Source organism: Filicampus tigris, chromosome 19, assembly GCF_054856515.1.
Source record: "Filicampus tigris isolate MCC_2025a chromosome 19, RoL_Ftig_1.0, whole genome shotgun sequence".
NCBI lineage: Eukaryota > Metazoa > Chordata > Actinopteri > Syngnathiformes > Syngnathidae > Filicampus > Filicampus tigris.
In genome coordinates this window covers 8,214,459-8,239,433 of record NC_141235.1, presented here as the reverse complement: position 1 = coordinate 8,239,433, position 24,975 = coordinate 8,214,459, and the positions used below count along the sequence as shown (strand labels likewise).

Below are 24,975 nucleotides of genomic sequence, written 5' to 3'. Positions count from 1 at the left end.
CTAGTGGGCCTGCTGGGAACATATTCTTGTAAAAAATATGTTTTGGTTGATTTCCACTTTAACATTGATAGAAAATTCTGACGATTGTCAGTACATTCAAACCATGCAAAGAAAATGTCGGGACTTGTCGGGAAAAGAAACACAGATTTCAGATTTCAGCAGTCGAATCGTGGAGGGTGTCGAAATCCTGTCTGGACATTTATTGTTGCTGCTTTATGTGGACATAATCCTAATTTATCTGAATTTAATTCGACAACAAACTTTGGAACATCTCATTCCCAAAAAACCACAACAAAAAATGTTTTCTGCCATAAAGTTGTAACCAGATTTTTATATGAGACTCAATGAAGCGATCATTTCTCTCACCGGTTTTCACATGCAGCTTGCCAATGCGGCTTTAAACAAAAATAAATAAATCAAACACCAGTTCAATTCATTAGTCTGCGACTATTCAAACTTAATCACACTGCTTTTCCATATTCATGGCCGATTTAGGATGTGGCCCATTTCTTTATAATTGAGTTTTGAAAGGCTTTGCTGCCATTCCATTTATGTTCACCGATTCAAATCAGTTGCTGGCGGAGAGCCTGAAAATAAAGCTAACCACAGAATTTTAGTCTGGTGCTCTTCAGTTGGATAAAATCCATGATGGGCTAAGAAAATGGGTTAGCCACCACTGTCCATTTTGGCCTCAGTAAATGTTGGCGTATGAAAAATGCAATTAAATGCTTCGGAAAAAGAGCTTCAAGCTCCCTTTCCCAAATCCCCTCCCCCCTCAAATGTTCTTAAGATTAATCTGTGTGTAAATGTTTGACCACGTCCAGAAAAAATCAAAGCTTGAATTTTCATTCACATAATTAGAGAAACTCACAACATATTGTGGGCGAATGTGTGAGAGTGATTTGCGTGTCGGCATGAACAACGGATGAAAGCGGCGGAGATGATCAATATCGTTGGCTTGCTTGCTGGAAATGACCACATCTACTAATTCATGTACACTTGTAAAAGGACTGAAAAAAACATTAGACTGTTCATTTTCTTGCTTTATGACTCCGTGAACCTTGTATGCTGTACAATTGTCACTTTCTTTATCTTCTCACCACGTAATTCCTCTGCCATTCTGAACTTAACTTCGTTGACTTTCTCTTTTTCTTGCTTTTAAAATGATCAAGTGGCGATGTTAGGATGCTCTTAACACAGTGTACATTTGCCATCCGTAACAGGACGTTGCAATTATCTGTCAGGCTTGAACAGCGGAACAAAGCTGAAGTGAACATTTCCCACATCGCTTGTGACATTTGGTTGCTCTTTACAAGATTTTCCATCCGTGCCTCACTACAATAGCCACTTAATACACTTAAGATTTGTTAACTCTTGCCAACTTGTTTTTGGCAACATCCAGTTGAGTCTCAGGCTTTTGCCATTATTGTGTTGCATAACTAAAGTGTGGAGGAAGACTGATCAATTACGAGCATGGCTTGAGTTTGAAACAATGATGTGCAGTGCAGAAAACTGAGCAGGGTCACAGCAAGAAAGATTTCATTCCAAGTCAATATGTTGTTGTTAAAGAGGAAGCCAATTTCAATTTTTTCTTTAAAATAATACGTTCTGTGGAGCCCACAAGTCTAAACACGACATCCTGTTTGTGGAATGAGTTAAGCCGCAAAATCCCCCCATTTTTAGCCATCTCAGGGGTACAGGTGCCATTTTGTCACTTCCGACGACTGAAGATGACATCGAAGTTGCTCAGGGCTCAGATAACGACCAATCATCTCTCAGCTTCACAAAAGAGGGGAGCCGTGATTGGCCGTTACCTGAGCCCTGAGCAACTGTGATGTCATTTTCAGTCGACAGCAAGCGACAAAATGGCCGCCCCATGAGGTGAACAAAAACGGGTGGCCTTTACTACTTAAAGAAGAAAATCAACCCAATTTTTTTCAAGAATATGTTCCCAGCAGGCACACTAGTTGAAACACGGCATTCTGATTAATAGTGCGTTTGAGTTAAACAGCAAAATCCACCCGTTTTTAGCCATCTCAGGGGGCGGCCATTTTGTCATTTCTGTCGACTGAAAATGACATCACAACTACGCACGGCTCAGTGAATGACCAATCACAGCTCGCCTGTTTTCTAAAGCTGAGCCGTGATTACCTGAGCCCTGGGTAGTTGTGATGTCATTTTCAGTCGACAGAATTGACAAAATGGCCGCCCCCAGAGATGGCTATAAACGAGTGGATTAACTCCTGTTCCACAATCGCAATATTTGTCAGAATGACTTGTTTCAACTAGTGGGCTTGCATAGAACATGTTCTTGAAAAAATATGTTTGGGTTGACTTCCACTTTAACTAATAGTCCACAAACACAATACCAATCAGAATGCTGTGTTTAGGCTACATAGAACCCCTTATAGTAAAGATTTTTTTAAATTGTTTCTGTTTTAAGATGCAGCATTTTAGAACAGCTGACTTTAGGCCACAGGCAAGATAAACCTTGGGCTGGTCACCAGCCAATCGCAAGGCACACATAAAACAAACAACCGCTAACACTCCAAGCAGTTTAGTTTTTGATTTCATTTAGTTGATCATAATCCCACGAGCGAGGATTCAATTTACACTCCCACCAGCCACATAGAATCAAATCACAGTCATCTGAGGCAGACATGCTCACCACCCAAACAACGTGCTGCGCCAATTTAGGTCTGGATCATGTATTTTGGCTAAATGCCAAAGCAATCACATTTTATCCGCACTCAACTTACAGTGTCGACCTAATGCCGAGCTAATGTTTATTATTGTGTCCTCGTCCACAGAGGGTGCTCAGATCAACAACAACGTGGGGCCTGTGTCAAACATGGTCCAGCAGCACCCGTATCCTGCCCTCAGCCAGTTGGCTCACGTGTATGAGCATCAACAGCAGCAGCAGCAGCAGCAGCAGCAGCAACAGCAGCAGCAGCAGCAGCAGCAACAGCAGCAGCAGCAGCAGCAACAACAGCAGCAGCAGCAGCAACAGCAACTACACTTGCAGCAGCAAAACAAGGACTTCAACAAATATGCCTCCCTGAAGGCTGTGGGTGAGTGCCAATCACCGTAACACCTCTTACGCTGTTGTTGTTTTTTTTTAAATGATTAAAAACGGTTTGTTTTGCCACAGTTTAGTCAGGCAACATCATTGCCGTCGCAAGATGTTGTTTGCGAGGAGAGAGGGGGCCCATCGCTGTCACACTCAATCCCTTGTTGGCAATCCTTGAAATAACCGACCACAGATGTCGTCTTTTACAAAACCAAAAAAAAAAAAAAAAAAAAAAAAAGTGCTCGTCTTATCTCATTGCGTCACTCAAGAGTCTGATACGCTTCGGGACCCCGACCACGACGGTCAAGGGGGGCGGGCGTGCGGGAACAACGTGAACAAGATGGAGCAGATTTGCGCAGAGATTTGACAGATGTTATTGATTGTGGCACCAAAGCTGACACGCTGTAAAACAGAAAGAGGCTGTTTATCAAGCGGCGCGACAGCTCCACACGTGCCGCCAAATTCACGGGGCCCGCATACCAATTTTTTGGGGGGCTGATTTGAATTCCGTTTGCCCGGCATCATGCACGTGTTGTTGGCGCGGGCGCCGTTGTGTCACATCCTGACCGGTCTTTGTCTGAAAGCTTGTTGACGCTACTTGGGTAGACAAGGCTCACTTTATTCAGATCATACACAGAATATATGTCATCAGAATGATGACAGTTCTCACACTGGCTCATTCCCACACACTGTCATCATGTTTGTTTGTTTCTATTGCGAAAGACTGTGCTCAATCTAATGGCTCCAGCTATGTTTATTGTTTTGCTACCTAAGCTATCAATAATGAGTCAGTCTTTTTTTTTTTTTTTTCCTTGCCCGACTCAGTAGCAAAGAGAATAGCGATCAACAAGTAAGCAAATATAAAGTCCGCTTAAAACCTTCAACTAAAGTGGATTCATTCAGACAGCAAAAAACCTTGACTGCAACCGTACATGAATCGGAAACAAAATCCATTGATAGTCTTCATATCCCGTCAAAGAGATCTTTTATGCTGTTTTTGCATTCAGATCTTCTCTCGTCTTGACCATTTGTCTCTCCTCCTGCTGACTTTCGTCACCTTCCTACGTCTCGCTCCCTTCTCACCTTTTCTCCCACTCTCATCCTCTCACCTGCTTAGACCACGTTTCAGCCTATTCTTATTTTAATCACTCACTTATCTCGAAAGCGAGGCAATGGTTTTTAGTAGCCTTAAGAGGCCTTAGCCTCTGTTCCTTTAGAAATAATGATGTCGGACATTGTGTAATGTGACATTGCTGGAACTGCTTGGGTTTGGCGAAATTCACTCGATTTGAGTTTATTCAACAATATGGCCTCAGACTAGCCACTTGCTAGGATGATGCAACTTTTCTTCCAATTGTTGACAACAAATAGCTTGTTGCCAAAGATAAAAAGTCTCGCAAAAGGGGTGTAGGGAATGCACACTTGGAGGTAGAAATGTGAGAAACCCAACGTGCGGCTCAGACTCAGCTATATTGGAAACCGCACCCGCACGGCAACCTGACCCCACCCACTCAAAGGAGACGTGCAACACGAAACCTGAAAATAAATACATCCAATATAATGAAGCTGTTTTCAAGGCGAGCACATTTTATGCTTCTCTAATGTATTACGTATAACATATATCGTCAACCATACGGACTTTCATAACCACTTATGAACATACGTACTTATACTACACTTGTACTTCTATGCCAAAATAACAGTGCCACTCCCACTGCATCATTCCTGTCTCCTTTTCACTTTCATGTGCTCTCACCTTTCCCCAACTACCCTTTCCAAGCCACCATTCCTTCCTCCCTTTTACAGTTTATCTTTATCATCTGCACCACACCCTCTCCCCTAGATTCTTCTCTTAATCTTTTTTTCCCCCGTGCTTTTGTCTCTCTCCCCCAACTTCTCCAATCCACTGCTGAGCCCCCCCCCTTCAATCCATCACGATCCGTATCACTGCTTGAAGAATCATCAGGCAGCTAATCTCCAGCCTTGCTCCCTTATAGCGGCTCATATCGGTTTCTACTCGATGCCCGTCTACCGTCACCTGAGCTACAATTGCTTGACAGAGTTGCGCTTGACAGGTGGAATTCAAAGAGGTGCCCGCGGGGAGGCAAACTGAATCCGTACACGCTCGGCGGAACGGGCAGGCAGAAAGGGCGACACACAAGATGTCGTTGTTTGGGCTAATCTTGAGCGAAATGACTGACTCTTCTTTACCTCTGGTTTAGTCAATGCTTGTTCTCTCCTGAAGAAATACATCAATGTCTAAGATCAACACTCCCCCCCCCCACACACACACACAATACGCCAAAGCAGCCTCATTTTCTTTAATTGCTTCTGCCACTTTGCCAATTGTACAGCTGATAAGCAGCACTCTCGTCAATCAATAACCATCTCGCTTCCTCCCCCCTGTGCATCTATATAAGGCTGCTTTGTCGAATCCTTAACAGCATCAGGCGAGGAAAAAATACACACACCCACACCCCCAATGACTTTTTTTTTTTCCTTTTTTTTTTTTTTTAAACATAATCCATAGAGCAAAGCGACTGTAATTAAAAGTATAGGCGTTTGTTAACTCCAGATGCACGACAACTCTCCTTGGCGTTCTACTAATGAAAATAGGATTACCATACTGTCACAAATAGAAGACCGTTTTTTTTTTTTTTTTTCCTCTCCGGATATAATGTCCACTAATGCTTCCCGTGGGGCTAATTACTAGACTACAACAAAACCGTAGCTGTTCCATGGCCCAAGCCGGATATTCAAACTGCAGGAACTCAGAGGCTTCCTGATGGCATGACAATTAACACACGCATTACTAAATGAGGGAAACAGTTCAGACAAGACAAAATATTACAGGATGTCTTCGGTTTACGATCCCGACATCTGGCGTTTCGAGCTTACAAATGGTGCACAATGAACAAGATCAACACACAAATGCATGCTCAGTTACTGGCCTATTTTTTTTTTTTTTTGTCACGGACTTTACTTGTGCTAGTGAGAGACTTTAACGCGTTGTGATTTACATAATTCGGACGACACTGCAAATCAGATGACCTCTTGTGATTCCAAACTTACCGTATAATGCCAGTCATCCAAAGCAGGTGGATAACTATTGAAATTCTAGTCTCTTCGATTGATTGATTAATCGGTTATTTTGAACATGGGGACAGTGAAATGGAAACCAAAATTTCCAGAAATGAAATAAAATGACACTAAAAAGCAGTGAATGTTCGAAAAAGGAATCCCACTCCTTTTCAAATGCGCCGCGATGCCAGAGCTAGTATGTCTTATCAGTATGAAATGTTTTCTGTTGTATCCGTGTTCGCAGTCGAAACATTGCCAAAGCTTTTTTTTCCCCCAACATTTGGCGAAGCAGGGCATCCGAGTTGGACGATCGTTCCGGGAATTGGCCATGAAAAAGGTGCTGCGAGTGATGCCTGTTTATCGCTGCTTGCAGCTTTAATTTTTCATATTATCGACACCGATGGCTACAGTGGGGTTGCTCCCCCCCACGTGACCCTCCCCACCTCCCCCCAGTATTGTTTGAGTCTCAGCACGACGCTGGCCTTTCATGGACGGAGGCATGCAGAGCCCACTGTGCGTAACAGCGACATATTCTGTTTCCTGTCACGTACACCCCTGGATGTGCGCACCGTTGCGCTGACCGCCGCCCAATTGATTCACCTGTCGCCTGAGCAAGTTCGATCCCCCCGCGGGCAGCCGTTCGAGCGGCGTCTCAGCGGGTGAGACGCTGAAGGGCCCCCACCCCCCGCGCCTCCCCCCCGCCCCCACGTCCGGATTCTCGCCCGCTAACCCCATCCCCATCGCTTCGCAGGGCCGCTCGCTTGTCTCTCTCCTGCTCCGGCTGTGATAAAGTAGATTTATAGCTGCAATAGTGGAGAAAACTCGCTGAGTGTGTTAACTTTATCTCCAAGGGTACAGAGGCAACAAGGGCATAAGAGTAATGACCGGACTGTGAACATGGATACGACAGAAAACATTTCATACTGATAAGACGCACTAGCTGAGCGACGGTGACTGACAGAGACGAGTAAACGCGGGGCATTAAACCAAGAGCTGTAAACGGAAATTCATAATACCGAGACAGACATAATCCTCATTTGGATCGGCACCAAACTTTATGCCTCCTACCTACCCACCTCCTGCATTTTTCCGATTGTTCTCAGTGAGACTCATGCATTATTTACTGGGAAAAATTAAGCGCGGAAATGCCCTCTCCTGTGCTGTTAACAAGAGTGAACTCCTGCAGTTGCGGCTTTTATCTGGAGATGAACTAAAATGCAATAGCTACCTGGTTGCCACACCGCTCAGTTTACCACAGGGCTCTTCTCCTACGGTAGGAGCACGCCTTCTTGCGCATTGTGACGATCTATTACGTGCACAAAAATAGCTCACCGTGCATTGTTCGTAACCTTGAAAAAATAAAAAATAAATACATGCCGGGACCGTCACAACCCCCTGTAGTCATTTTCATGAAACCTTGACAAAGAGTTCTGCGTTCAAATCTTGGCTGGGACCTTGAATTGAAAGGAAGGCTTCATTCATTTTACACGTGTGGCTTGACTGGCAGTGAACGTGGAATCTCACCCAGTAGACGACTTTCATAGTATCGGTATGTGTGTGTAGTCCACTCCAACGTTTACCCACGTGACGGTGTTCGGTAAACATGGTGGCCAGCTATGTTATTTTTTCAAATCATTTTAAAAGTTATTAAATGCACATGAAAAATAATAACGCTATCGAATTAATTACGGACAAAATATTGACTTAACCGCTTGCAAATGGTGTACACATGTGAAGTACCCCATTAAGAAGGACAAACTGATGTGATGGCAACACGGTACAGCAAATAAATGGAAAGAAGAATGTTTTACAAACGGATCAATTGTATGACGTTATATAGGACCGTGACAAAAAAATAATAATACTTCCGACTTTGATGGAGTGATGATGGAGTTTCAGAGTGTCCCTAATTTGTCTTACTGTTTTGTCTCCATCGCTTGCCAGCTGCCAAATACAACGACGATCTGTACAACAAGCGCAGGCTTATGGTGGAGCTACCGACAAAAGGCGGTCTTCCGCTCCAACCCATGGGCAACTCCCGACCCTCCATGGCCAGCATGTCATCGATGACCACCAACCCGATTGCGTCGAACCCCATGGCTTCCCACTCCGTCAACCATATGACCTCCATGACTCCCATGACATCAATGACACCCATGAGTGCCATGACCTCACTCGCCCCAATGACTTCTATGACTCCAATGACCTCGTTGGGGCCACTGACTCCAGAGCCAGTGGCAACCTACGTTACCGAGATGCCCAGAATCTCCTCCGTGTCAACCCTCCCGACAGACCGACGCGGCGTTGGAGTAACGTCGTTAAAGCCCAACGGCCAGAAACCTAAAAGCAACCACGGCCACGTGGTCCACGGCTCCCACAGTGCCCTCACTCACCTTCACAGCCACAGTAGCAAGCCGCCGGGACTGGGGACTACCTCCTTGGCACACATGGGGGGTACCATGCCAGGGGGCACATCCCTAGGAATATCCAGGCTGGCCGAGACCCCCGTTGGCTCCAGCTTTGCAACAATGGGTCGACCGCTGGGGTACGGTTCTAATACCATCTCGTCTGGGCACGCGGCGGGTATGGGGTTAAGGGGCTGGGATGGGACGGAGACAGTGGGGCGAAGGAAGACCTACGGGCACAAGAGGCCTCAGTGTACGGTGCTGGAGCCCAACCAGCTCCACGGCACCCGAGGCCACAGCCACAGCCAACACTTCCTCCCCACACAGCCCTACTTTGTGACCAACAGCAAGACAGAGGTGACTGTGTGAGCCAGGATACGAGGACCGAGTGAAAAGAATGCATGTGAAATGGTGACGAGTAATTTCCCAGTGGAGACACCGATACCAGAGTTGGCCAAAAGCTGCGGCTCTGTTTGTTTGTGCGACAACGCTTGTTGGTACCGGTACCAAGATTTCGACACATGTGATGCGATAGTGACATCATGTCTGGTCTGTCACTTTTTACATGTAGAGAGTCCATCACTTAAGATCACTGAACGGACCGCTGATGTCTGTCGAACGTTAGCGGTTGAAGTCGTTGCCATCGGCAGCCGTAACGGGAACAATGAAGCGCATCCTTCAAGTTGTCAAAGATGTTTCTTGCAGCAAGCATTACCAAGTCAATGGAAACCGGATGATTAAGAAAAGAATGGCAAGCAAGCCCAGCAAGCAATATATGGGATCATCCGACGACAGCACCCAGGCATTGCCAAGTCACGAGTGTCACGTCTTGATTGGTCTAAAGAACATTCCAGTATGTCAAACCGCGAGAATTCCTTGATGGGTTCAGAGCCGACATATGACAAAGGGCTCTGGGCTTTGGACTGTATTCACAGCAGGTTTTGTATCGAGGCCGTTCAGAAGCCTCTTCAAAAGCCTCACAGCTGAAGGTCACCCTTCTCCAACAAAGCTCCAGCGCAGATAATGTCGGGCTGACGAGTCGGATGGTTGCTGTTCAGCCCTCATCTGCATGCTGACAGCTGGCCCAGAGGTGGAGCAATGAGGCAGCATCCGGATGCCGCGGCAGCATCTTTCTTCCATAATCACACTCAAGTGCACATACAGGGAGTCCTCATTTTACCGACGAGTTCCGTTCCTCCACCGGCGATGTAACAAGAATTTCCGCCTTTGTCGGATTTCATCGTTACAGTCGAAATTTGCATCAAAATACTTTTTAGAAAAATATGTTAGAATAAAAAAAGCATAAGATGCTGCACTTAGCATTACTGCTGAGAAGTGGATGGAGGAGGCGGAGAGGAGGGCGAAGATAGTGGCGGCGCCCAGAGACACGATCGAGACACTCTGCGCAGGCTCAACCGCAAGGAATGTTGGTCTTCGTAGCGCAGGAAGTGCTTGTACGCGGAAGTGCGTTGTTTGGTGCGAAACCCATCGCAAATACACAAGCAGAGGTAAACGAGCTCAGAGACGTAGTACACAAAAGCACACTTTTAGAGCGAGGAGGAAACCGGCTGCTTCATTCATGTGGTGAGTGACATGAATATCGAGTGTTTTATTGACAGTTGAAAGTAACAAGCGGAAATGACGTCCATTTGAGTCATGACGCCGTGTGTCGCCGTACACAGTGAGTTATTCAAATGCCGGAGCAACTCTGTCCGCTCAATCATGGAAACGGGGTATTCAGAATGTTTCAGAAATCGGAATTTTGACTTTAAGCCAAATATCGACTGCGTGCAAACGTAGTCACTACGGTGCGGGGGACAAAATGGAGGAGGAGGCACGGGCGTCGTAAAGTCGAAACGTCGTAGGTCGCGTACGTCGTAATTCGAGGACTGCCTGTGCACATACACACGAAGGCATAAGATTGGGGCCAACACAGAGCATACTGTAGAAATGCCAGTCATCTGGCTTTTAGAACTCATTTACTGTTTTTTTTGGGGTTTTTTTGCTTATGTGATCCGTGCATATTTGTTACATATTGAATTAAATCTCAAGCGGAACAAAAAAAATGGAGTTTATAACGTTGCCTGCTACATACAAGAGTTGAGTTACACTCAGTTCCAATCAGAAATACACAGATTAAAAATGTTCAGAATGGCGCTTTCACTAAACTAGGACTGGACATCATTTTGGGATGTGAATGAAAATACAGTATATGTTCTATGATTAAACTCTTGCTTTAAAGAAAATCCCTAAATCTGTGCTTTAACTGGACAAAGAGTACAAACAATTCGTGTGGAAATTGGTTTTATTTAATTTCTTTTATGGAATGAGTGATGAAGCTGAGCTTGACTTCACGAATTGTATTCCAGCTAAAACATTACACACAAGTAGTGGTGGTGGTGGGGGAGGGGGGGGGGTGGATGTTTTCCTATCTGGGTTATTTGACTTAACACAAAAATAAATTCCACGCCTGGAAAAAAAAAAATAGGTCAGCTCATTTGAGCGCCTCTCGTCCATTTGCATTTTTTTGTAATGATGCAAGCTCTATTAGCTTTCAGCATGCGCCATTATCATCTTGACCTCGTAATCAAAACGGTTCAACCTATAAGACCCCTTTTTGCTCGGATTTGAAGGGACTACAGTGGAACAACATTAGCAGTAGAATTAAAGATGTGCTGGAATTGGACATGCAGTCACGTGCGCGGTTTACAATGATACATGAGAATTTTGGACATTTATCATACACGCACACACAAACATAAATGCTAAATACCTGAATGCCAAATTTAGCGCTAGCTACAGATTGCTGACATCTTGTACCATGGTCTTCTAAATCTATGTGAGAAGATACGGTTTTAAATGTATTCATTCTCTAAGTCTTTTTTTTTTTTTATTCATCCATATGTTAGAGCATTTGCGGATATGTGCATCTTGGATGGGCCACTTAGACGAGGTTATTAAGGAAGGCTTTTAAAATTATGATTGCTTATGAGTGGTTATTATTGTGTCTCCTCTGGAGAACTGTGGACTTTTTCCACTCACTATGAAAGCGTGTTTGGGTCTCGCTTAAGATTTCAGCTCTAAATCTCATACTACAAAGAGTCATTTTAATCAAATTTTCTTTTCCTTCTCAGATTTTATATTCAGGACTTTGTGAGGAATAACATAACGGAAGGCCAATGTTTTCTTTGGATGTTATCTCAAGCAAATGACCTAATCCAGCAAGCCAGATATGTGGAAATATGAATCCGTTTGCCAACTGCACATTGCTTCACCATGAAAGCTCATCCAGTTTGGCAGACACAACCACTGGAATCATTGTGAAGTGGGTAGAGCGGGTGAAAGGAAGTGGTTAAAAAAAACAAAAAAAAACTGCATCCCTTACTATGATCCAAAAAGCAAAAACCTAAAATAAACAAACAAGCGGGAGAGAAAACACACGGAAAAAGACAAGCTGAATTTTGCCCATCTTTTGAAAAATTATAGGTGCTGTTTTGTTTTGTCCTTTTTTTTTTGGACAAAAGGGGGTTGTACAAAATATTAGCATCAGGAGTGCTATTACGTAATTGTGGCACTCATGATTTGATCCGAAAGAATTCATTCTTAATGTGGAATTGTTCAGTTCAGTCGCGTTCGGCCGTGTCGCACGCGCGGCAGGACTTATTCAGAGAATACAAAAGTGGTCCAATTCTCGACTTGCTTGACGAGCTCTATTCAAATACACAAAACACAATTCCCATTAGACATGTCACGCCGAAATCGAGCTTTGTTATTGTGCCGAGCAGGAGAAAACCACACTGCGAAACATCCACTAGGGATATTCAATAAGTCCAGCGGAAAAGGAACTCGTGGCCGGAGGGGATTAGGAGCTCTCATTGTGAACTTTAATCACCAAAACCTTAAGAAATAACTGACAAGAGGCTGTGCTGCAACTCCACAGCGGCAACGCAAGACGGAATAATGATGAATAATTGATTCTTCTGGAGGTGCAAAGACACTCAGCTCCACAAGGACAGTTGGGAATTTCACATGACTGCTGACATGCATGAGGTGCACCAATGCAGCACCTTAAATCATAGACACTATTTTAAAAAAAAAAAACAACAACAACAAACAAAAACAAAAAAACAATGAGGTACAAGCCTCAAGCGGTAGCAAAATTATACGAGTGAAAAAGTTTGAAAAGTTTGTTTTTTTTCAAAGAAATAATTTATTGTTGACTATGACTATGTCCTCTCATACAATAATGAGGTCGATCTAATATAAAATGTTTTTTTAATGAATACTACCAATTTTTTCTTATAAAATAAATTCACGATTCATTACTATTTTTGATAATTGGATTTGTTCTCTCGAAATTACATCTTTTTATCACTAAAAAATAGACTGTTTTCAGAATAGTTATATTTTTATTTATTTTTTTTGCTTTATCCTCTTAATAATTCAACTATTCTCATAGTATCTTTTTCTTTTCAGGGTTCTATAACCCTTTCTAATTTAACGTATTTGTAGTTTGTATATATTAATTTCCTAGTGAAGAGGATTCCCCCCTCACTTATTCACCTGTATTTGTCATTAAAAAAAAAAAAAAAAAATCATCAGTGGCATTATGATTTAAAGTAAAACAGAAAGTCTATGTATGGTGGTGACTCTTAAGGGCTCAAACAACTTTAGATAGCGGATTGAGTTTTTTCACAGCATCTTACTATATGATCACAAAAAAAAAATCCCCCCTTTCCCCCATGACATAAAACGGGGGGTCTCGTCAGCAATGTTTACAAGTTTGTATAGCCTTCGTCTGTACAGTATGCACATTGTTTTCACTTTTGGCTTTCGCACATGACAAAAAAACAGAGGAGATGTATTTGGCTTTTTCTTCTTTTTTTTTTTTTTTGGTGTTCGCTCCTTTCATGTTCTTCATATGGATTGTCAGCAAACGATAATGCTATGTATAATTTCTGTGAGCATAAGCATGAACAGAGCTGGTGTGGGAAAAAAAACAAAAAAAGCCACCACCAGTTATTGACCCCTGCCATGTCCAGAGCCAAGGGATTTCCCATTGCAGCAGAATCGATAAGCTATTTGTGGGATGATTACTATCCACGAGCAAGCTAATCTTTTTATAGAACTAAGAACTAACGGATCGGCTCATTTTGTGTGTTCACTTCACCGTGTACTACGTACAAAGATATACCGAGATTGAATTATATATTTTTTATGTCCGGACCAGTTTGTGGTATTTATGCATATGTGTATATGATTACATATGGCCCTGACACTGCATTTACATGTGGCTAGTCAAGCATATTTTCGATGGTAGAAGCCCATCTCCCACTATTGTTTGCACAGTAGCTTATAATATGCACCGTGATGCCCTGTTGTCCTTTTATCATTTACTGACTTTGATTCTGTGAAATGAAGTTACGAGAAAGATGTATTTTGGTACTACTCGACTATTGTTAGAAAAAGACATAGCAGATGTTTAGTCACAAAATATATTACCATAGTGTTGCTAAGATGAAATGTTTCTGTTTCCCTTTTTACGGGAGGGGGGGGGGGGAGGGGATTTCACGGGGATATTTTTGGTTCATTTTGTTGTTGATTTGCCATCTAACAATATATTACTATTGTTCTATATGCGACTTTCTTACGTGGCAATAAAAAGATGACTTCTGCAAAAATAATTTCGAATTTACTTTTTTTTTTTTTTCCATTCTCCTTCCTCTTCATTTACACCTACACCAGACCCATGAACAATAAGGTGGGGGGCGGTCTCCAACTTCCCACTTCACGACGCAGATGTCGAGGCTCTCGCGCCTGACTAGCATGCAGCAAGACAATGAGCGGAGCCGCTTTCATTGGCCTTGATTGAAGTTGGATTTGACCACTCCCACAGCAGCGCACCCCACACCCCCCCTCCCTCAGATCCGCCGGCATCCGCTTGTCTGTGAAATTACGAACACCTGGTCTAACTCCACTTGCGGCGGAGTTACATCGCACAACATTGTCCTTGCTCATTGAAATAGAGCCCAACGAGGAGAATTAAAAGAAGAATCATATTTTCACACCTCACACCGCAGGATTATCGGTACGGAAGAAGTTCTGACTCGGATCGGAATGGGTGGGGAGGAATGCCCAGGTCATATTAGGTCTGATTATCAGCTCGCATGCGTTTACTGCGCTTTAGATCCTCCCAGTTTTTTCTATTCTCTTGACACTCTTCTTCAAAGTAATCACATAACGTTAGAATATCTTCAAGTAAATTTGGCCAAAGTTAACTCATAAGCTGCTTTGTTGTTGAAGGCACAGTTAATTCACTCTCGAGTGTCAATTCCACGACTGATTTTCTCACCATTTATCTTCACGATGCTTTCTTTGCAAATCTTGCTGTATTTGATTCAGGTAAAAGCCTTTGACAGAAGGTATTGTGCAAAGTATTGCTAAATTGGACATGACAAGCATAACGTCGAGTATACCACTTTGGAGGTGTTCCAATACTTGAAGTTGCAGGTCCTCTCATGTTTCCCGTGCTGCTTTGCACCAATGCAAGCAAATCGAAAGCCAGCGAGAGTTGAACTATCTTTGAACCTGAGAACATCCCCGCCACGCTCAATCACACCCACTGTTTTGGTTGTAAATTGTTTTACTCTTTTACCTTGAAGTGAACCATGCAAGGTATAAAAAAAAAAAAAAAAAAAATGGGAGAGAGAGAAAGGGGAAGGAAATCCTAAAAGCTCTCTTTTAACTGTACTCCAATGGTGCCTTCGGGGCCAAGAAAAGCTTGACAGTGGACTCATGCATTTGCACATTTGCACATTTATGCTAATTGCACACATTGCCAGCACTTTTGGCAACGAGAAAACAATTCACGGAACTCAACTCGCCCGCCGTATTTCTGTCTTTTCTACCACCCAAAAAAAAAATGTCAAACCCCTCCCCTCAGAGTTAATCATTTCATTCCGTATTTGTAAAACACAAATTTTTTCCATGACTGCTGAGGAATTACGTTTTACAGCGCCGCGTTTTAAAGTGACGATGGCACCCAGCTTTTCAGACACCGCATGATATTTTCATGGCCCAGGGCCCCCAAATCAGCATTTGCGAAAATGAACCATTTCCTCAGTAGCTCCAGACGAGGAGGAGTCAGGCTCTTCTTATCTGCGGAGAGAAAGTGATGTACAGCCTAGAGGGAAACCCTGACAGTGACGCGGGGACTCGCTTTGTCGTCTCGTACCGCTGTTTGTTTGAACCGCACATTCAAAGGAGCGCTTTCTTCTAACAGCTAACCTTCGGAATGTACTGTATCATTCCTCATCCTGTTAATGTAGTCCACAGAGCAATTCCTTTTTATTTGCAAGTTCTCCAAGTTTGTATTTTAGCCTGCACGAATGTTTTAGAGGGCAAATCTTGAGTAAAACGAAAGCAACTTTTTAATACTGACAGCGGACTCGCACACGGATGGATGAAAGACGATACTTTGACAAGTGACTCGAGCCAAGTTGAATAAACTGAGTGTACGTACAGTATAAGCTTCTGATTCGCATCTAATGGCGCCCCTTTAACCAAAACACATTTCATGGCCTCTGTTCCACATCGTGCGTTTATTTCACATAATAATCTGTCCTCCCCCCCCCTTTTAGGGATTTCTCCATCTTCTCTATGTATGCAATGAAGCATGAGCAGCTCCCCAGCTTTTAGCCTTTTACTGTGAGCGGCGTAGATTGCCGTGGATCTAAAATGCATGTGTTTCAGGTGTCAAATACAAAGCAGGAGGTGCTGCGTACAAACCCCCGAATAAAAGTTCAGTGAGTCGTCTTGTCAAAAAGATTGACCGGACCGGATGTTTATGCCGACTTATACCACTTTATATTCCTCGTTTTGCTCTAAAGTATACAATATTCCGAGAGTGGACTCTGAGCTCAAACTGATGAAAGGCTAGGCCAGGCATCATACTTGTGCTGAATTAATGTTTACATATTTTGATGTGTATAACAGTGTATTTTCCTTACGCTCTCATTTTGAACCTTTAAGGAGTTTGAGTGGAGAGCGCTGTGGGTTTTCTTAACGCGTCGTCTCGAGAACCTCTTTGAAGTCTGGACATCGCAGTCCTTGTGCGTTCCTCCATCAGTGCAACGGGACTGAACTTGACAGCGGACTGACGGATGGTGAGACCGCAACAACAAACAGCGGAACAAACCAGATGGTGTTAATTGCATATGTAACTAGGTTTAGAGAAAAAGAGACATGCCAAATCACCCAGTGGGTGAGGAAAATCAAGCAGATTTGGATTTTTATGAAACTTGCTGTACTTGTTGATAGTGACGGCACATCACCAAATCTCAAATTTTAGGTCAATCGGAACAAGTGTTTGGGACGTAAAGGCCCGCCAACTTTGGATATTTTGGGCAAAAGGGGGATATTCAATATTCATTGAAAGTCTGAGGATATGATACAAAAAATGTACATCTCTGAACTTTTATATGTTTTTGAGAACATGTCATAACATTTTTTATATATATATATATATATATATATATATATATATATATATATATATATATATATATATATATATATATATATATATATATATATATATATATATATATATATATATATATATATATATATATATAAATAATGTTGTGGTTTATGAAATACTGTATGAACCTGGCATGCGCCTGACCAATTTATTTGTCTTTTTACCGTCCAGCCATTCAATCCCAGGAACATAGTTATATTTTTTTCAATTTTTTTCCAAACGTTAGGGTAAAAGAGGGTCTGAAAATGTTTGGCGGTGAATAACTTAACAATAAAATTGCTCCCATTTCACCTGTTGGTTTTTAGGTCACCACTTCACACTAACAAGTGATTCTGCCTGAGTTGCCAGATTGGCGTGAATGAAACAAAAAGCCTATTTTTCTTCATTTCTTACTTTGCCACTTTGGATTTCCCAGACCATGAAAAAAAAAAGTATTTCTCCGTGGCCAGTGGTTGGGGACCCCTGTTCAGAGAAGAATGGCGGCCAGTGACAAAACAGAGCTTTAATGCTTCCTGCTGAACAGGCTGATATGTGTGAGGGAGACAAGTGAGCTGCCTTCAGGGGTCGGGAAGCTGCCTTGGGGCAAGAGTGAAGACTAACATAATAAGACTGAAACACACCGACACAGATAAACACACACACATGCAATTGGAGAAACTACGGCTGAGATCCACCTGGATGCCAGATGGTTCATCAGCAGGTCTCCCTTTGTCCTCTCGAACAGGAAATGGATCACTAAGTGCCAAACTAATTTTAAAATGGCCGCACACCCGCACGGACACACTACGCTACGCTAAACATATGTTTAAGAAGCACAAAATATACACCATATGTAAAAACAAGCACACGCACGTATATAAACAGGCACCCAAAGACAATTTATCAAGCACATCATGAGTGGCAAAGAAGCCGCTCCTCTGCCACAAGGGGATAGAGACTATGTGAACGCGGTGGAACAAATGTGCTCACCGACCGTGTTTAACAATGTAGTGAAAAGCTTCAACAAAATATCAGGAAAGGAACAATGCGCCATTGACAAATATTAGAGTCAGCGCTGCCTCCTGATCCAAATAACGCGGCCTTCATCATTTGTGGTCAGTCAACAGTCGGCCACCTGCTGCTGAGTAACAAGGCAAATCGGTGGAAAAGGTCACTTGATGAAGAGAGAAGAGAAAACATTCCGAGCGAAGAAAATATTTCATGGTAAAAAAAAAAAAAAAGCCAGTGTGACTGAATCAACAGTACCAAAAAGACATTAACTTGGCGAAATAAGGTATTTTCACCAATCAATGCCACCAAAATGAAATCCTCACTCTGATTTTTTAAACATATCTTTCATTTGTTCCTACAGGAAGTGAGAACAATTTCTTGTTGTCTCTATTTGCCCCTGTATGTTTCACTCTTTTTGTATTATTACACAGAAACTACTTATCTAATTACAAGGCCATTGGAAGATTCAAACTAGCTGTAGATCCAGATAAAAGTGCAGATTCTGTCCCCTATCCCCATGTTTTCTACTTGTTTTGTTTATTTAGTTTATATTACACATCACCACCTACAGGTCTGGGGTGGAACAGCATATTGGCTATGAAGAAATCTGTGGCAGTAATGAGAAGCTCAGATGGAATTGCAAAATGTGATTTTTTTTTTACATGAATGTTTCTGCTTCTGATGTAGAACTTGCATACTCGGGAACCTTTCTAAAATGATTAAAACGTGCATTTAAAGCTGAATGTTAAATCCCAGCTTTGCTATTGCACATTTTAATAATGGCGTTTCTTCTTGGAGATATTTGATTTCAAACAAAGATGTTCCTATGAAGCAAAGATCACCAAATACTGAAGTGAAACTCGAGTTTTACATGTGAAATTAATCAAAGAGAAAACAAATGACCGGTGCCAGATTTTGGCCTTTTATTCCCCCCAAATCCAAAGCTTTGCTGAAGCCTGCCAAAAATCCAAAATACAATCCCACTACTGAAGTGAATTTCACACGCTGTCATCATAAATGAAAATGTCACATCCCATGTTGCTGCTGTGATCTCTCCCCAGGATCAGTGTTCCACCAGCAGGGGTGTGGCAACCAATTATGGGATCTCTTATGGGGTCTGAGACCCTTTCTAATGTCCTAAACATCATCGTGACATTAACCTCATCTGTTAAAAACACACAATTCCTTACCCCCTTTTATTCATATTCTTTGCTCTTAAAAAGTTTTTTTTTCTGTGTGTGATAAAAGTCATGAACTACATCGGCAAGTCTACAATACCATGCAATATTTTAAATATATCCGATTATTATATACTGTATTTTTTTTTTCTTATGTTGATTTAACATTAAAGGGTTCACATGTTTTTAAAGAGTGATGGGATGTTTTTAAACCAACAACTGAGATTGAAAATGTGAGCTAAAATCTTATCTTTTTACTAAAGCAGATCAAAATCATCAGAAAGCGTGGGCGGATGAAAAAGAACACAAACTATGCGGACTTCTGACTCCAAGCGGTGTTGTTGTTTTTTTTTTTGTTTTTTTTTTCCCTTAAATTGCATCAGTGACTTTCAATTGGTTTGTGCCGAGTGAAACAGCAAAAAAAAAAAACACAAATGACGAAAGCATGCCAGAAGACTCTTTGATAACCACTGCAGCCAAGCTTAAAACAAAGCAATGACGCTTTTGAGTTAAGATGCCGTTTGACAACTACGGACCAATCGGAGCGGAGTGTCTACATCCTTACTGATGCAGCAGTACTTAAGAGTGACATCCATGGCCTTGATCGCACAGCGGTCACTACAAGCAGGCTGGAGTGGACCGAAGGGCGGCGCACTTCCAAAAAACGCCTGGAGGAAAGCCAACCGTTGCCACGGTGACGGCGCTGTGAAGAAAATCTCTTTGTATTGTTACCAAGGCAACTACTGTAGATAGAAGGACGAGGGAGGGGAGGATGGATGGATGGATGAGGGAGAGGTGACTTGGTGAGGACTTGAAAAGGAATGTGAGAAGAGGAAGAAAGGATGGGGGGAGGAGGAGGGGAGGGGGTTAAAACATGAATTGTATGAAACACAAAAGATTTGAGTTCATGTTTTGTTATTCTGTCTGTATCTGCCTTGTTTGTATGCCGGTTTGACTGCAGTGTGGGGAAACTCATCAAAATACTGAGCACACTCCAAGACTCCACTGCAGCATAACTCACGTATGAAACTAAATCATACGCAAAGTGGACAAGCATAATGGGACACCTGGCCGTTACGCCGACGGAGTCACGGGTGAGCTGGAGTCGAGAGCGGAACCTCGAGCGCGAGTTGTTCCGTGGCGACACTTTACACTCAGCTCCCGGCGGCTGCTGCGGCGGTCCAATTCCAGGCCACCGTCAACAATGGCGAATTATCGTGAGACAACAGGTGGATGGCTGATGGGTCATGATTGTTGCGGATGCCCGGCAAAAAACTTGATTGTATATGTAATATGGCCTATCAAAACACGGAGAAGCAGTGGGGGAGGGAGGGAGGGTTCAGAGAGAGAGGGAGAGAGCGAGAACGAGAGAGAGGGAGCAAGAAAGAGAGGGAGGGGGGTGAAAGAGTTTGAGAGAGCGAGAGCGAGAGAGGGAGAGAAAGCGAGGGGGAAAGAGAGAGAGAAAGAGGGAGAGAGAGACAGAGAGAGAAAGGGAAAGAGTTTGAGAGAGCGAGAGTGAGAGAGGGAGAGAGAGTGTGGGGGAGAGAGCAAGAGAGAGAGAGAGAGAGGTAAAAGAGTTTGAGAGAGCGAGAGCGAGAGTGAGAGAGAGAGAGAGAGGGAGAGCGAGGTGGGGAGAGAGAGAGAGAACGAGGTGGAGAGAGAGAGAGAGAGACTGAGACAGAGAGAGAGACTGAGACAGAGAGAAGGAGAGAGAGGGAAAGAGTTTGAGAGAGGGAGAGAGAGCGAGGGGGAGAGAGAGAAATCTTCTGGCAACGTGACCCCACTGTGCAGTGTGTATGTGAATAACAGGCTGTTTAGCATGTTTTGGTACAGGAGCCGTATTGCTTATTGACAAAAAACTAATGTTATCAAACATGTATTTAGCAGCAGTATTCCCCCCTGCGCTTATGCCGACTCTGGAGCCAGGCCAAGCGGGGCCACTTCATTCAACCCTGCGGGGCCACAAACATGCAAGACGTCCATGTTTGACAGAACGTCAGAAACGTGACGGACCAGGAAAATATTGGCACCCACGGTTGACTGCGGGCCAAACCGTGATAGACCGGAGGAAAAATTAGAAAGCCTTGAAAAAAGTCCCCCAGCGCACTGCGTCCCATTGTCCTTTTTTTTGCTGGTCTCCCTCCGACACTCTATGGCTCGTCCGAAGCTAAAAACCAAGTCCAAAGGCTCCGGGGTTCCGAAGTGGACTTTCCAAACATATATTGGAGTCATTTTGATAACTTTTAACTGCTTTGCTGCGGGGCTTCACTAATTCCCACTGTGTTTGAATTGACCGCATAAATCTCGCAGGGGAAGAATAAATGTTGAAATGTTTCTTTCTTGGAATTAGCATATGTGAGAGTGTCTCGGTGTGCGCAAGATGAAAAACACAAAGTGGCTCCATCGCGGTTCAATCTACCCCATAATAAATATAATGAATAATGTAATAATTTCACTTTCGCGCCAGGCCGGAGAACGGCGCGTCGACAGAGTGTCTTGACAAAGAGAGGATGAATGGCTTTATTGCGCCAAGCTCGTGGTTACATTCGCTTATGTATGCAGATTTATGCAACCCTCGCTTTTCCAGACTGCTTGTTACTCAAAGCAAAGGGAAATTTCTCATCAGTTTCCCCTCAAATTCTACTCTTTGCAAGCGGCTCAACTTATTTTCAAGTTGCAAGCGGCGGGAAGCTTCGAGATTGAAATAGAATAAAATGAGATTACCGCCTTAATATACACCATTCAAAAGGCAAGGTATCAGTCATCTGATTTGAGCGGCGCGACCGCCGGGAGAACGATAACAACGGACCGCCTCGGGTCGCCAACCTGACGAAAACTCGGGTCACATCAAGTGTGACGCAATCCGGCCGCCGGAGTGACGACGAGCGCGGCGGGAGAGCAACGACGGGAGAAAGCCGCCAGCGTCGCCTAATTGATATTCCAGGCGAGGAGTCGGGATATTTAAATGTCAGTAAATTCCGTTATCTCACTTGGGAGTCGGCAGAGATTAGGGGAGAGGCGGAAGTGGGACGCCGGGGGGATATCACTCTGCTTAAACTCCTCAAATGTAAATACAAACAAACACAGAAGTTTGCACATTCGTGAGAAATAGAAACGCAAGATAAGGTCTCTTTCATCTCTCATTAACCTTAACCTTGATCATTTTATATCCGATAATAATACATAATTACCATAGTTACCACATGCAGAAACACGGGCAAATTTGAGATGGGCCCCAGATGTGGAAGCTGAGGCTCACTTTGCTTGGCCCATATAACAATGTGTAAGTCCACACAAACAGATAAGAAGGATAAGGAAAAAAAAAAGATCTTAAAAGTATATGGATGGACCGGTCAGGTCATACAAAAAGTCCTTGAAATTGCCAGAAATGTGTCAGGACTGAGAGATACAGTACCTATTTATACTTATTTATTTATTCTCGAATCCTGTACAATATTCTATACTCTATTTTAGGTCAAAAATGGACCGATAAACAAATTGGGTCAATTTGATCCACTTTCTTGCATTATTTTGTACAAAACTACCAATTGTTTGGGTCAAATTGACCCACGTTGTGGATCGGTCCATTTTTTACCCTAAATTGTGTTGTTTTTAACCCAACTGTTTTTAGAGTGTGGGAAAAGTAGAATCTTATGTAAGGGGTAGGAATATATAATTTTATACTTCCTCCCACCCCCTTTCGAGCATGTGACAGTCTGCTTTGCCTTGCCATATTTTTAATTTCTGTTTATTTTCTTCCTTTGTTTGATGTATAGATAAATGACTACTTTTGAATATTGTTTTATTTACAAGTTTGAAATGAAGACACTAATTAATTATACCTGCATTTACGTCCGTAAACACTGCGCCGCATGATTTGGTGCGCTTGCACTTTTTGGACACATTCCGTCAGTCGCAAATGTCTTTTTATTAATATTTAGGAACATATAACAACATATTTATAAATATTCCACAGAACCACATAGTGAGCCGTTTTTAACAAATGTACAACACAAAATCCGAACGAAATCCACACAAATCCCCAGACAGCAAGCATGCACACACCCAAAACTAAGTTAAACATTTGTTCAAAGTCGATGTAAAATGTAACAGAATAATGAAATGCAAGAAAATCCCGTGACAATAAAATATATTGCTTTTATACTCAGCAGTGTCTGCTTCGATCGATGTGGCTGTGGCCGGATGGAGGCAGTTGCACAGAAAATCACATGCATCAACCTCCAGCGAACACCAAATTGGCTTCCTCTTGGTGGGCTTGTTATTTCAATCAACCAAGCATCTCTTCCCCCTCCCAAAAATAACTCACACCCACATTGTGGCCAATATAATAAACTCGTAAGAAGACATTGCAGAGTCACACTTTGACACTTGACAAGTTTGCGAAGGCAGACATTAGACGTCAGGAAACAACAAGAAAGTCGTACATTATGAATGTCTTGATGGAAGGAATTCTAACTTCAAGCGGGCGTACTTTGCAGGAGTATGACTTGATTTCATGGGGAGTACAGACTGCAAAGCATCAGCTGTTGAGATGCACAAGCAAAATACATTTAGTGACAAAACCTAAAGTCAGTCAACCCATACATTTTTTTTACAAGAAAATGTTCAATGCAGCCCCGCTATTCGAAACACGACATTCAGATTAATATTGTGAATTAAGCATTAAAATCCACCTGTTTTTGTCCATCTTAGGGGGCGGCCATTTTGTCGCTTGCCGTCAAATGAGAATCACAGTTGCTCAGGGGTCAGCAAACGACCAATCATGGCTCAGCTTGAGAAAACACCTGAGCCGTGATTGGTCGTTACCTGACCAACGGTGATGTCATTTTCAGTCGACAGAAAGTGGCAAAATGGCCGCCCCCTGAGATGGACAAAAACAGATGGATTTGAATGCTTAACTCATATTCCACAAACACGATATCAATCTGAATGCCGTGTTTAGACTAGTGGGGTTGCATAGAACATTTTCAAGAACTTTTTGGGGTTGACTTCCCCTTTAAAGTACAAAAATAAAAAAATATATATATTATAATACAAAAATATTTTTTTAAAAATATATACTTTGTCATTTTAGCATCAAATATTTTCTCTTGTTTTGCATTTGTCGTTTAATGAATGACACTTTTTTTTGTCTTTATAATCCCATTATGATGTTTCAGATGTGTTATAATATTTTATATTATACGGTATGACAATGTTTTGATTGCATAAAACGGCAGATAAAGTGCAAGGTAAATAGTACCCTGCCACACGGCAGGTTCTTATTGCTGTTCTATGTTATTACATAAAATACATTTAATTGTAAGAATTTAATCCAAATATGATCGAAAAAAAAAAAAAAAAAAATTAGATTTAAAACAGACTATGAAGAGCTGCTTCAAACCACACATACTAATACCTGTCGTGAGTATACGAAGCACCGCTGCGGATGTTTCTCGCATCACCCGGAAGTGAGAGAGTGAGACGTTGAGTGAGCTCGCGCGATGGGCGCAGCAACAAGCAAGAAAGGAACCTGAGAGTGGAATGTGTGAGTTCTGGTTGGGCGTAAAGGCGGGCGGAACAAGCGTTCATTGTTGGCCACTTTTAATGAGCTTTGCCAGTAGCCGGGGTAAAAGTGCACTCAGATGCAGCGTGATAACGAGAGACCTCATTCTGCTCTCGCTGCCTGCATATGCTCGCCCTTAATAT

At 42.7% G+C, this 24,975-nt stretch overlaps 2 protein-coding genes across 3 annotated transcripts in view; one reads left to right on the top strand and one right to left on the bottom strand.

Moving 5' to 3' along the window:
* Positions 1-14,080, top strand: part of shisa9a (shisa family member 9a) — a 39,747-nt gene extending 25,667 nt beyond the window's left edge. For both annotated transcript variants that reach the window (XM_086016803.1, XM_086016802.1), the window contains exons 3-4: positions 2,811-3,071; positions 8,096-14,080. In XM_086016803.1, the coding sequence (XP_085872929.1) occupies positions 2,811-3,071; positions 8,096-8,925 (1,091 nt within the window). In that variant the 3' untranslated portion in view covers positions 8,926-14,080. The remainder of the gene's footprint in view (positions 1-2,810; positions 3,072-8,095) is intronic.
* Positions 1-24,975, bottom strand: part of cpped1 (calcineurin-like phosphoesterase domain containing 1) — a 106,779-nt gene that overhangs the window by 48,175 nt on the left and 33,629 nt on the right. The window lies entirely within an intron of this gene.